General features: G+C 36.0%; 1 protein-coding gene across 2 annotated transcripts; it reads right to left on the minus strand.

Annotated features, from left to right (window-relative positions):
* Positions 1–584: 584 nt before the first annotated feature.
* Positions 585–12,718, minus strand: LOC110647386 (FIP1[V]-like protein). Of its 2 annotated transcripts, none has more exons than XM_058132927.1 (9): positions 11,755–12,717; positions 9,495–9,751; positions 8,595–8,721; positions 8,449–8,517; positions 8,148–8,288; positions 7,719–7,820; positions 7,293–7,630; positions 4,082–5,768; positions 585–1,731 (listed from the first exon to the last, which is right to left on the minus strand). In XM_058132927.1, exons 1-9 carry the CDS (start codon positions 12,580–12,582, stop codon positions 1,171–1,173), a joined length of 4,110 nt encoding a protein of 1,369 aa, XP_057988910.1. In that variant the 5' UTR covers positions 12,583–12,717; the 3' UTR covers positions 585–1,170. The 2 variants fall into 2 exon arrangements, with proteins under 2 accessions (XP_057988910.1, XP_057988911.1); XM_058132928.1 differs by lacking the exon at positions 585–1,731 and adding an exon at positions 2,870–3,349 and having other exon boundaries at positions 11,755–12,718.
* Between the last annotated feature and the right edge of the window lie 2,169 nt (positions 12,719–14,887).

A 14,887-nucleotide genomic window follows, 5' to 3' on the forward strand; every position in this document is an offset into this window, starting at 1 on the left:
ATTAGGAAAAGGCAGAGAAGACAATGTGTTTCTTGTCATTGGAGAAGTTAGATATTGAAAATGCTTGTGAAAATGTCATAGTGAATTGCAAAGGTACCTTAAGCCTTGAGACCTTTTGAAATTAATGTAACATCTCCAATATTTCGATTAAAAAAAATTAAATTTTAAGTTTGGGGTATATTATTATTTTTTAACGCACTCGAGTATTTCAGAAATTTCTAAATTAGTGCTTCAACTAAATTTGCAAATAATTTGAATTTAAAAATTATAAAATTTAATATTTTATTATTTAAAATTAAAGAAAATAGTATTTTAATTTTTAATAAAAAAAATTGAAGTTAATTTGTATAAAAAGCTAAAAATTATCTTATTCTGTAAAAAGTTAATAATAATGATAATAAAGGATTTTCTCCGGTCAAAATAAGGCTAGCATTTTAAAGAACCATCTCATGTAAAGCAGAAATGGGACCTAAATTTGCTTGCTTCTCATGAAATATGGAAACTGTAACATTCTGTCATGAAAGAGATCAATCACTAAAATTATTCCTCTTTCATCAATCACTTGCCATATCTGATTCCTAAAATACAGATGAAGCTTTCAATATGTGCATTTCCATCTACTTGTCCAAATAAAAACTAGGCCAAAAAAAAATGATAAATCCACAAACATAGTACACAATGTATAATTTCACTACTTATCCAGATGCAAGTTTTCCATAGATATTGAAAATTGGTTTTGTTGCTTCACTTCTCCTTCGTAACATATCTTTCAACCTCAATACCATCTGAATTCGAAAACTCTGGCCTCGACACCTCGTTCCCAGAACCCATTAGCAACATTTCCAGGTCTGGTTGGGTCCCTTCAGATCGCAGTCCGTGTAATATAATTGGAATCGACACAAAAATGCAATTCTGTGCCACCATATGGTGGCATGTTCAATGTTACATCTATTAGTATGTACAAAACGTTTAAATAAGTATGGCAGCAACATGGTTACAAGATTTATATGACGACTATGGCTGAAGTAAATGGCCATCCCTGGAAGCCTAAGATATCATATCATCCAAATATTACAGGATCTTCAGGGCGATGCCATAAAAGAATCAGGCCAAGTAGTGATTTCTGCGTGGACTAGATCAACCTAATAACGTATCCATTGATTTCACTTTTTAGCCACTAATCCATCTTCGTTTACGAGCTGGTCTTTCTGATTTGATCTCTGAGTAGACAGGAGAGTCAGTTTTGACAGAAGTTAGTGCCTCACTCTCTATTTTTTTTATTGCCAAGGCATCCTTTTCACTTGGCATTGGAAGCTTGAAGCGCTCACTTCGCTTCTTCAACTTCTCAACTGTGTCTAGGTGACGATCCTCCAATGGCCTAGCATCAGTTTCCTTATTCTCAACATCAGCAGCGTCTTTCTCTTCAGCCAAGGAATGCTTTTCAACAGCCTGAGTTCTCTTAGGAATTTCATCTGCAGGTTTGTTTGCTTCTGAAGATCCAATGTTGTTATTCCTATCTATTTCTTTAAAAGTCAAGGAAGTTGATGGCTTAATGCCGATGCTACAATCTCTCTCCTTATGGCTTGTCCAACGCTCCAACTTTGATCGTCCTCTCCTTGAATCATGATGTTCATCATCAGAGGATGCATCTTCCTTGTGTCTTTTTGTAGAGTTGTGTTGTGTTGTAATCTCATTCTCCACGTTTCCATGCTCAGCCGCACCCCTCAACCCCTAAGCAAAGGCAGAAACAATCAAAAAGAGCTGAGCTAAACACAGGAAAACTCTCCACATTAATGAGGGGTCAGATCACCTTGTGCTCTCTACCTCAATGAAAGTAACTAAGAAACAAGTACATGCATCTACATTAAAATTTAATGACCTCATGGTAAAATCACTCACAGAAATGGTGGACAAAAATTAAATGAAAATAGCTTCCCTAAGAGAAAACAAAATCTGGTTCTAGGCTCCAATGTGAACTCAATTTATAGCCATCTTAACTACCAAAATGGCTATGCATGCCTAAGTGGAATTTAAAGATTTGCCTTGGTGCACCTAAATCTCCAATCTATCAGTCATCAAGGAGATATTATGATTTCATGCACCAAAAACATGTTGCACCATAAGAACCCATACAGCCACATCTCTAAAAGGAATTTGTCATCCTTGCAATAAAGTTATCACCATTTATGGAACTACTGCAATGACAAATATCAAACATATTAGAGAAAAGCAGCATAACTTTGACAGAAACAAAGCAAGAATCCAAATTTCAAAGTTAAAGTTGATCAATGGACAACTGTTCCAACCATTAGGTCTTACATAATTCACTTCCCCCCCTGTTGGATGGCTCTTATGGAACATAGTCTGGGAGCATAAAATGAAATTAGTAGTAATTCATGTCACAGGAAAAAAGTTTATTCATATCCTCAGTGCAAGCATCAAAAAATGATAGAAATAGGATAATCTATTGAGTTGGAGCTCAATCAGCTTTGCTTTTAATTCAGTTGCAGGTTTTCACATGTTTAAGTCTCAAAGCTTATTGTATATTTGTTAAACCTAGTGATATCTTTGATTTGTATTATTTGATAAATCTTATGCCAAATTAGACTTATGTTTGTTCAGTATTATATCAAATAAAATCTGTAACTCAAAAATTTCAGCGATAAAAATTTGGGTTTACACAAATTTATAAAAAATAAAAAATAAAAAAAAATTAGGGCAAAATATTAGGATTTTATTTAAGTTACTGTATTAGGAAACTATAACTAGAGGACAGAAACTAAAGAATCAATATTATCCTTCTTTTCCTTTTTTTAAGAAGGTTTCAGTCAAATTGAAACAGCAATACATATAATCAATAAAGTATGTGTCAGATCCAATAAAAGAAAGTAATTATAAATTATAAAATATAATGTAATTCAGGGATTGTGCCAATTTACTAAAATATAAAAGAGGTTTTTATCTAAAAATATATTTAACAACATAATCACTTAAAATATGGCACCACTCATCTAGCATCATGCCTACATGATCTAATGGATGGAGAACTCATCTTCTTGTGAATGATAGCCTCATTGTGCTAAAGGGGCACATAAACTGGCAATTCACTACACATGAAAAACAACTTCATGGGCCACGCAAGTTTAGATGATGTTTTGCTTCCCATCGAGGGGTAAAAGAATCATTGCTAGTTATTGTTTATGGACATGCCTCAGGCCCTCAGCAAGAAGAATTCAACAACATCGATGACAAGGACAAAGCCTCATGTCACTAGCCCACAAACTACATGTTAGGCTGATAGGTCGCTTCACAGCCTAAAGTGCAAAGCACCAGAAAAGCGCCCACCTTACTGAAGCAAGGCACAAATTTCAGAAAATTGTTAATAAATTTATGTGCTAAAAACTAGTGCAATAACTAATGCAAAGAAAATGTGACCATTCATGTGCTGCTATATTAAAAATTAGCAATTTACCCAAAGAAAAGACAAGTCAAACTCCAGCAGCCTAAAATATTGTTTTTTAATGATTTTTACGCATGTTGAATATTGTAATCCTTTTAAACTAATTCACAAAGATGGAAGAAACTAATTTTAACTAGGTATATGCCTCCTGTGCCTAGCACATCAAAATAGGCGTGTGCTTAAACAAGGAAAGAAAGTGCCTTACTAGAGGTGCCTCACCTAAGGGTCCTAAAGCACTGGATCCATATCTCACTATTCTTTTGCACCTGGGCAAGTGCTTTGTACACTTTTGACAACACTGCTCAAAAGAAGGTAGTCAAATTGCACACTCAAAAGAAGGTGCTCAAATTTCACTATAATCCATACATGAAATCAAATCAACTTTCCAAAACTTAGAACCTATATTATAATTATACATCAAGAAAAGGTCTTCATCAAGATTTACGATGACCAAGATTTCAAGTAATTAATTTCCAAAGATTAGGGGTTCAAAAAAGTAACAATTTCAGCTTGAGAACTCAATTTTTATTGTGTCAGGTCATTTGTCAATTACTCTAACTTATGAGGGAGGACATCCTTCCCATTAGGAGTTCATGCTATTGTTTTGAATATGGAACATACCATCTCATCAGTGTGACCACTCTGATCCCCTTGATTTCTTCTAGAAGGGCCCCAAGAGTTGTGATCACCCCCCTCAAATTCTTTATGCTTTCTCATGTTATCTTTATGCTTTTTCTCATGCACCCTTTGGTTATCAGGTGTGTCAACAGCACGATCAATGCGAGTGCTTGATCTTTCTTGCCTGGATCTTCTCTCCTCATTACTAAGTTGATTTCCCCGTCCATAAACATCATCACGTCCCCTATGATGTAAATAACTTTCATCCTCCATTCTATCCCTTCTCTTCTGCAGTTCACTGTTCCGAACTGCATCTTTTAGTTGGTACTCTTTGTCAGAACCTCTGTATTCATCCTTCACCCTAGACTGGCCAATCCATGCTTTATCATCTGCACCACGCCCAGTCCTTAGAGAACCTCGTCCTTCTTCTTTTTCTCGCTTGGATAAATTTTCCACATGGGATTGTTTTAGCCTATACAGCTCCTCCCTCTCCCTTTGCCTTTCACCCCTTTCCCTCTGGGGCCAGACCTCATCTTTGTGCCTAACAGAGTGGTACTTATCAAGATTGTCTCTAATTCTTTGCTGATCATCTCTCTTTCGAGGATCCAAAACATCATCCCTTTCTCGCCTTCGAAGACTTTTGCTTTCTCTGTGGCCATGCAAGATCTCCTCCTTATCAGTGTGGTCACTCCTTAAATATTCATCATCTTTCACTTTCTTGCTATGGTGATCATCCGCTATGTCATACCTACTCTTCAAATTATCTTCCCTTTCCCTGTGCCTTGAGCCACCATCCTTGTCGTAATGGACCCTGTAGCTGCCATTGTCCAACTGTTTTCTTGAATGAAGATATTCCTCTCTGTCGCTTCTCTCACCTTCCCATATCTTACTTCTGTGCCTGGATCCCAATTCATCTCCCCGTTCCCTCTTCCTTGTGTCTTCAGTTCTACTTTTTCTGCTATGCAGATCTTCCTCCCTCCGTTGCCAAGCTCCATCAGGATTTTCTCGTTCCTTTCGCCTACCATAACCTTCGTTTCTTACATGCAAATGAGGGGCCAAGGTAGGGTCCAAATCCCTACAAGGATAAGAACCCTCCCTACCTTTTATTCCCATGTGATTTCTTTCCATCTCTTGTCTAGGATCACGTTCTTTTCTTCGGAAATAATGTTCATTTTCGTCAAGTTGCCTCTTGATGCTCCGCGTAAGCCTAGCACCACGATCTTGAACTACTTCCTCCTCAACACTATCCTGCCATTTCTGATAATCTCTGCTGCTACCTGATCTTGCTTTGCTGTTTTCACTGCTTCTTGCATCCTTGGAGTCCTCATCACCAAGTTCTTGCAGTGCAGACTGTTCAACACAAGAACTTAATTTTTGTTTCTTTGTGGAATGGTGTGCATTCCCATCTTTTATGCTATCATTTGTGGTTACTTCATTCTCAGTCATCTCATCCTTTTCTATTCCAGAACTTCCTTCAGCTAGCACAGGCTCATTAGGCACAGTAACATCCTTGTCCTCAACACTCAGCTGCCTTGCATCCCTAACTGCAGTGGGAGATGACACCACCGGGCTATGTTTACCATCCATGGTTTCAACTGAATCTTCCTCAACATTATCAAGGAATCTTTTATCCTGTGTACCACTAGGAGTAACATGAGGCGATATGTCACTTGTTCTTCCCTGTCCCCGCCTGTGATAAAGAGGAGAGAGTCAAAGATGCTGATTGGTTCAGTTAGAAACCTACCAAGTTAAAATTAATCCAACATCAAACTAATAGGGAATCATTAAGAATTAAAGTCACTGCCAAGGAAATCCTAGATCCATGCAAAATCAATTAAAACACAATACTGCCTGACCTTTACAGCTTTAGGTCTAGCAGTCAAATTGGTCAATATATCAAAAATTTTTTACTGAATATGGAAAAAGAGCAAAAATATCTCCAAGTCTTGAAACACTCCAAATTCAGAGGCAGAGAAAGTGAGTTTTCAGTTCAAAAGTTCTTTTACTACCATTTGCCTAACTTAAAATTATGGACATAGAAATTTTTACAGCAATAGAAATTTTTATAACAACTTTCCCTTTTTCCACAAATATGAACTTGGTTTGCTTTAGTGTTACCATTGCCATGATCTTTAGAAGCCTTTAGTCATGCTTCAATGTGCATGACTACTCATGAAAAAACACATCATAACCCCCATATAGGATGTGCACCCCAAACGGTCATTTATACCGTCCTGACGTCTCTATCTCTAAAGACTTCATTCAGAAATTTCTCATCATGGCTACCTTTTCTTAGCATGCATGGTCAGATGCTTATCCCCTCTCAAATCAAACAAATAAATAAAAGAGCACTAGTTGGATAATATCCCAACATAAGGTGAATGAGTGTTGCACAAGCTGGAAAGGATGAGAAAACAGCCACTGCATGCAAAAAAAGCTGCAGAATGAATATAAGATTCAATTCAGGGCTCCTTTCCTCGGATCCTAATTCAGGCTACATATTGCAGCTACGGAGAAAAGGAAATTAGAGGCAAAATTATACTTTATCCAACTGACATGCATTGTATTAAAGTATTTGAGTAAGTCATTAAGGAATTTCTGAGTGTCTCAGAATTATTTTCTTTAGGTCTTTTTTTTTTTTTTTTGTGGGAATTTTCCATGCAGGAGTATAAATAGTTCTAGGACAACAGAAAATACCAAAATTATATAATTATTTTCTAAGACTTGATAATGGATGAGTATTTAGTTTCAGTCTAAAGAGATGCATGGCAGTGTTAAATTTTCCCCCCATCATCGTCATCCTCATTCTCTTAATCTACTATTGCCACAACTCAGATTACTATTTGTAGCTATGCAACAGAATTGAAAGTTCCTGCTTTTTCTATTTACCCATTCCATCCTAGCATTACACCAACGCAAAGAAAAACCCCAAGGCCCACATTTTTTTTCCAACTCTCTCTACTGATAAAACCACTAAAATGAAATCCTAAACCTTAATATTTAGTGACCCACACAGATACTTGTAGACTTAGCTCTTTCTATTCTTTAAACTTTTGCTACCAAACTTGACCATTCTCCAGCCATATTGAGACCCTAAACTATTTACACAATTTGCATCAGTTTACAACCCTAAAATTCTAAATTTAACAAATCCTAGCCCATTACATAACATACAAGGTTAATTTTCACCTATCTGACCTACATTATCCCATACCTTTCCTCATGAGGGGGGGCAGAATCCCCACAAGACAACAAAGGCTGCCCCCTAGAACCAGTATGATATTCAGATGGTGCTTTGGGATGGAAGGGCAAAATCACATCTCCCTCAGGTAGGTTACTGCGACCAGAATCAATATATGGTGCCCTCCTCCCACCTTTTCGATTACCATAACCTTGTGGAAAATCATTGGAATATTCAGTTTCTATCTGCGCCATGTCCTCTTCATGTATATGGCTTCCTCTGACGTCATCTCTTGGAGGATCATTGTTTGCTCCATCCAGACCACCATTTCCTGTGGAGGAATCATCATCTAGAGAGTCCTGCAAGACAATCTGTTTACCCAAGTACCTTCAGTTAATTTATATTGCATCAAATGTATCCGTAGGACAACAGCAATTAAAGACAGGAGAGATACTTCACCTCAATGATTGCATCAGAATCACGAATTCGAGGCGGTCGAGTGTCGATAGATGGGAGACGTTCACCATAACCTCCTTCAACTTGTATCGCCCGTCCAGTTGGCTGGTAGAGAATAAATTAAACATTAGTCTTCAAAATGCTATGGCAACTAACAGATCTAGAGCATCCACATTATCAAAAGACTCACAAGACCACACAAAAATAATGTAGGGCAAAAAGAAAGAGAATTATGAGAGAGAGAGAGAGAGAGAGAGATCCACAATCATAGCCAAGCATTGATATCAAGAGATTCTTTAATTGATAGGTTACAATAAAATATTAACAAAGAAGAATCTTGATCTTGTCCCTTGTTATAAAGTAGCAGTAGTAGTAATAACAGAACTTCAAAGAAAAGCATGTAGAAGAAAAAAGGTTGAAGCTGAAGCATACTAATGGTGGCCGTATGCGAGCAGCTCCTTTTGTTAAATCACTTTGTCCAACATCTGACTTCCCAAGATTTGAATTGTCCACTCGAATATCATGAATACCTGTTGCTGCTGCCAATTCTGGTGGCAAATCTGGATCATAATCCTAAAATGAAGGCAATGGAAAATAAAAAAGTTTTCCTCTTTACAAAATTCAAAAAATAATAAGAAAAGGAATGTCAAAGCTAAGCTACATCTTTATGTGTATTTAAATATATCATTTCAATACAGCCTTACATATGCATAATACAGAAGAACCTTACTACCTGCTCTGATCGCCCACTCTCATAGACACGAATTTTGCTTTGCATGGTAGTTTCTAATCGGTGTTGTTCCTGAGAATTAGATTGACAGATCCTTCTAAATATTGGTTTACTTGGTAGACAATATCATCAAAAGTCAAGATTATTACCAGTTGTTTGCAATAATCTTTCCAGCTTTCCTCATTCAAACCGAAGTTGAAGAAGTCAGATACATCCACGGCAGGATATTTCCACGGCTTTTCTTCAAAACCATCAATGTCAACATCAAAAATGGTCCTGAAAATAATATAAGAAAATCGATAAGCATTCATCAGATAAAACAAACTCTGAAACTTTTAATCAATCAATACACCATGGTGGCATACTGAACAGCACCCAAAAAAAAAAAAAAAAAAGGTTCACTACATTGCCAGACAAACACAAGGATAAGATGAGAGACATCCTACAACAAAATAGCCTATTCTTTCAGCTTCAACCATGCCAGCATAAACAGATTAAATATAGGCTAAAACAATGACCCAATAAACTAGCAATACATACTAGTTATGATAAACTACCAATTATCGAACTAACAACTAAGTACAACCAATTTCAGTTTCAAAAATATGATGAACCTGAATTAGAATCAGCAAAAGTCTCTTCTTCTATTCTAAGCCTACCATGAAAGTATGCATACTATTTTTTTTTTTTTTTTTTTTTTGTGTTAACTGTTAACCAGCTAACTGCATCAATGCCACAAACAATCATCAAAAGCTAGATTCAAATATCATATAGCAAATTCAAATCCATTACTTCTTTAATCAGAGCAAGCTGGAAAACATTTAAGCAGGACAATATCATGTCTCCAATTAGGTCAGCTTCAGGTATTCAAAGCCTTAAGACATATCTACCTGATTAACTTCCCTATTAGTGCAGGGAAGATGATTCAAAAGGGGAGTATCATGCAAATGGTGAAAACATCAACCGATCAAACCACAAAGTAATTGTAACATAAAGATGTTATGAAAAAAAGTGGAGAAAGCACCTAGCTTATAGAAAGAAAAAATTACTTGTGGGAAGGAAGGGTGAATTCCAGTCCACCACCAAAGCCTCGCCCTGCCACATTGTTGCCCCAAACAGGCATTCCAAAACCAGGATGGTAACCCTTCTGCATTTGAGGAACATTTTTAATTCCTGCTGGTCGCCAGTCACCCCTACCACGACCAGCTAAAGGAGCCATGTTGATAGAAGGACGAACTTGACCTGGTGCTCCTCCAGGAACAACAGTAGTAGCTCCAGGCATTGGTGCTGCACCAGGTCTCACATACTGTACAGCAGCAGAAAATAACCCATAAAGTTAACATAAAATTCAGGAAAATAAGTGGCAACCCTACTTAACCACTAACTCAGAATAATTGCAAGTAAAGCAGAATTTTTCATTTTGAAGTTAACCTAGCAGTACACAATCATATTATTGACACCCAACTCATATCAACAAGACCATCCTCCTGAAAACATACGTCATTCCAAAACTAACTTCAACTTTTGCATCATGTAAAGAAACAAAAGACATTTTAGATCCAAACAAAAAAATTGAAAATCAAGAGCCAACATGAAATTAAGTCGTTAATTGGTTATATATTACTTGTCAAGGGACAACAAAAATTTTAAAAAAAAAAAAAAAAAGTGCAAGGCTAGGTAGGCAATGGCAAAGAGTTAGTAGTCAAAACACAACCTGGAGATGGTGCAACATGCTTCCTTTAATTCTAAATAAGAGGATTTGCCAAAAGAGAAAGGGAAATTAATGAGGCCAAAGTACACTTTTGGTTATTAAAAAAAAAAAAGAAGTAAACAAAGAAAATGGATAGACAAATTGTTTTCATCACATAGCAAGATATTGCATATCAAATAATCATCATGGGTATTAGCATTACAAGTTCACAATCAAAAGGTTCAATTATCAAGTGAGAATTCACTTGACTGGTAGCCCAAATGATGCAGATTCCAAAATATATCAAACAACATACATATGGTGGAATTGACACGTGGAAAATTTTAATTGTATTTTATAAATCATAATAGGTATAGCTGATTCATACTTGTGCATGTGTAAAAGCAAATGCACAAGAAAAACAAAAGCATATCCTTTGTAGTTTCAGAGTGCATAAAAATATTTTTGCAAAGATTTTAACAGAACACAATGCTGTTGAGACACCAAGCTGTATTTGAAACACTGCATACCAATTACCATGTTTTGCAAAATTATATGTATGTGTTCCTGCTCATGACTAAAAGATACAAAAATTAACAAGAAGCTTTAACAATTACTTCCCAATCTCTACAGTTTGTACTTTGCATCTCCAATGGCATATTGGTGCAATGGACCCATGAGCAATAAATCAAACCAGACGTAATAAAATTGCACACTATTCTATTTGCTTAATTTATAAATTAAAAGCATCAACACTGATTCCCTGCTAATTCTTTGTAAGTTGACAGTATAGACATGTTCTAGTCATTGTTGTCCTTCCACCTCTCTCTAGCTTAAATCGATGATTCTTGTCACCCACAGATCAAAATTGATGATTGCAGGCATAGTTCTGAAAAATACTTCAGTATAGCATCTCAATAACAACAATGATAAAGAAGAGTACAAGGAAACTATGCCTAGCTTTGTTCACATCCCAGCAATGTTTATAGGATTTAATCACTGAATTTTGCTATCAGTGGTTGCATCTGCATCTACTTCACAGCACTAATATCAAGGAAGGAGCACAGAAGCACCAGCACTTGAGATTTGAACAGCCTTTCAACTTCTCACATTATTAATTTTACAGTTGAGAATGAGCTCAAGTGATTGATGCACGAAATTCTCAGACATTTTAACACTTTTTTGTTCCCATGGCCCTGACACCAAAACTCAAGTACTCTATTTGAAAGAAAATGTATCACGCTGCAACTAAACCAACAATTTCATGGTGTGGGATAATTAAACACGTAATGATTGGTAAAATACAGAGAATTTAAACCATTTCCTTGCCAGCTGGAAGAATCTGCACTTGCTACATAAAGGAACATAAAGAATAACAATTGACGAGCATCAAGAAAGATTCAACATTTCTCATTCAAACTTTTCAAGTAGACATACAAGAATGAAGAAACAAACATTATAGGAACCGTCTTATATGTACAACAATTACAATACATCTGATCAGAAGAGGGGAAAAACATGAAATCCCCCACCTTAAAGAATGAAACCACTATATTTCTTTTTTTACTTTCTTTCTTTCTTTATTTAAAGCTCTAACTTATAGCAACAACAACACTGACCTTAAACTGGGAATGAAACGAGTGATGATACCCATGGTTGCTATACCCAATCTTCGGTCCTGCCACTGCAATCCCTTTCCCAGCTGCCTCACCGCCCTCTTTCCTTTCCCCTTCTGCCCCTGATGTTGCGGCCGCATCCTCTCCCACGCCCCACTCTTGTTCTTCTATCGGCTGATTTGGGTCCCCGTCAGCTACAATTACGAGTGGATCTCCATCCTCGTCGTCATCGTCATCACCACCGTCACCCATTATTCCACTTTCAATCCCCATAGGCCCATGATTAGTATCATTCAACACTATTTGCAAGTCATCTTCACTATCACTGTCTTCCTCCCAATCTTCATCTCCCTCGCGGCCGCCACCAACATCAGCTTCAATCCTCTTGGAATCCTCTACATCAACGGCGAGTCCCGGGATCATTGGACCAGAATCTGCAGGAATTCCAGTATTGCCCTCCTCGATATCAAAAGTAACGTCTTTATCCTGCTTATCGGATGTAGAATCAGTAATATCTGAAGCATTATTAGGTAATTTGGCGCCCAAAATCCTAGGTCCAGCAGCTGAATTATTTTCAGCGGGAAATGAATTCTGGACAGAATTTGGTAGGTTTTGATAAGAGGGAGCAGGGGGATTGAGGCCGGATGCACCGTAGGTATCGTCATCGTGGACGTCGTTTTTGTGATTGTGAAGATTGACATCGATCGGAAGGTGAATCAATGAAGATGCGGGATAAGGCTGTTGGGCCTGCGGAGCAGAAGAAGATAAAGATGAGGATAAGGGTCGCAGCACGTCCGTGTAGAGATCTCCGAATTCGTCGTCGTCTTCCATTAGAGAGAGATAAAGAGAGACTACTCTGAAAGGGAGAAAGAAGCGAAGGCTGGTTTATAGAGAAAGGGTTTTGGGCCAGGGCAACAGAGCCTGGGAGGGCTCCTTGATATGGCTTCTTTTTTTTTCTCCCCCCATTTATTTATCAGTCCTATTTTTCCAATTTAAATTAAAATAAAATTGGGGACTTGATCGGGTAATTGTAGGCTGGGGGTTTGTCAAGTAGTACGACGGAGGAATCAAAGGAGAGCCGCGACGTTGTATGCTATGAATGGAACACTTTCAATATTCAAGAAAATTACATTATTTAAAATGAAATTTTTTTAATATTTTTAAAATTTAAATTCATTCAAACTTAATTAAAATTTATTTTTAATTATTAGAAATATTTTAAATTCAATTATTATTACTCAAAAATATTTAAATATATTTAATTTTATATATTTTAATTAATAATTTATAAAAAAATTATTTTTATTAATAATTTATATTTTAAAATTTTAATAATTTTATAAAATATTTAAATTTTATTTTATTTAAAATAAAAATATAAAATATATATTTTATAATTAATTAAGTATTTTATATAAATAAATTAAAATAAAGAATACCCAATATGCAAAACTTAAATTTGATTTGAATCTATCACGAATATTATTTTTTAAATTCAAATCCATTCCAAGCCTAATTATTGTAACAATCTGATTTTTTTTTAAATAAAATATTTTTAATTAAAGTATTACTTTAATAATATTTTGTTCATTGTATTAAATTAATATTTTTCATTATTTTATTTTTAAAGGAGGTTTGGGCTCGTGGATGAGACTAAAGAGATATTTGATGCCCTGATTAGATAAAATATCCTTTTTAGTTCAAGTGGTATCAGAGCATCGTAACGGTCCATGCTTTCCCGGGTTCGAGTCTCGCCCCTGCGTAAAAAACAGCTATGCGTTGAGAGTGGGCCTGGCGAACCCAAAGTCTGCGTAAGTGGAGTCGTGGTGGGTTTGGACTGGATAGGATATCCTTTTCAGTTCAAGCATTTATTATTATTATTAAATTGAATTTTCGTTCTACACAATTTTAGTAGGTATTAGTATTTTAAGTATATTATTATCATTATTTGGAAAATACAATTACATATATGTTACTAGTATTTAATTTAATTATATTATCCTAGTACTTTGGACCTAATTGAAAGTACCTAAAAGTTTAAGGACTAAAAGGGTAATTAAAAGTACAAAGAAAAAAGTAATCTACTTAATTGTAACGCAAGAACACCCCTCTCTCTTTTCTCTTTCCCGATGCAGCACGCACAACCCCCTCTCCCCTCCGTTTGCATTTCTCCAGCCATCATCAACAACCACTATTGACATACCTTCAATCATTAGCAAGTTTTGGCAATCCTCATCAGCACACGAATGGCAACGGAAAGTAAGATATATGGTTGAAAAATGGGTAGAGAGAAAAGCTCGTACCACAAGCTTCCTTGGCCATTTCCAGCCATCTCTGGGGACAAAAGGACTTGCAATGAGCGACGACGAGTCCCTGGTAGCTTAGGCACTTCTTTGTGATCTCCCTTACTGGTTTTAATGGCGATTTTCGACGAGACCAAAAAGAGAGAGAAAATGGGTTTGCTAGCAACATTTCAATCATTTTCCCAACTATCCGCCTATTGGATTGGTGAACTGAGACTATCGTTGAACTCAGTGCATCAAAACTTTCGACATGGAACTAGCCTTGCTCTAATCTAACACTATTTGGAAAAGGAGATCATCAAACAATCTAGAATGCACAGTAAGATTTTTTAGCCTTTCCAATTTTTGTAAATTAAATATATTTATATGTTATTAATAATTTATGGGCTTTGATAGGCTATTTTGCAAGTGCATGAAAATTACTCAAGTAATATAGTAGTGAGAAAAGTGTCAAACCCACGAGGACTAGGTTTAAGTATCAAAATATAGACTAATTCTACTAATATCTAAACTATGAAAAGTTGGGCCAGCAATTAAGTACTAAGAAGACACGAATTTTGATGTTGCATGTAAAGACAAAATATGACCTCAAAATCAAATAATAAAAAAAATGATTTATTCTTCTTTATATAATTAAAATTTAATAAAACTTATTAAAATTCATAAATAACTTAATTAACATAAAAACACAATAAAATTTATAAAAATTACCCATAATATCAATAAAATATTTTACAAAATCTCATTAATATTTGATGTGATTTTCACTCTATCAGGCTTCATTTAGGTGTGATGGGATCGACGATAACTCATCAGAACACGAGACCAAATTT

This window comes from Hevea brasiliensis, chromosome 13 (genome assembly GCF_030052815.1).
Source record: "Hevea brasiliensis isolate MT/VB/25A 57/8 chromosome 13, ASM3005281v1, whole genome shotgun sequence".
Lineage (NCBI taxonomy): Eukaryota > Viridiplantae > Streptophyta > Magnoliopsida > Malpighiales > Euphorbiaceae > Hevea > Hevea brasiliensis.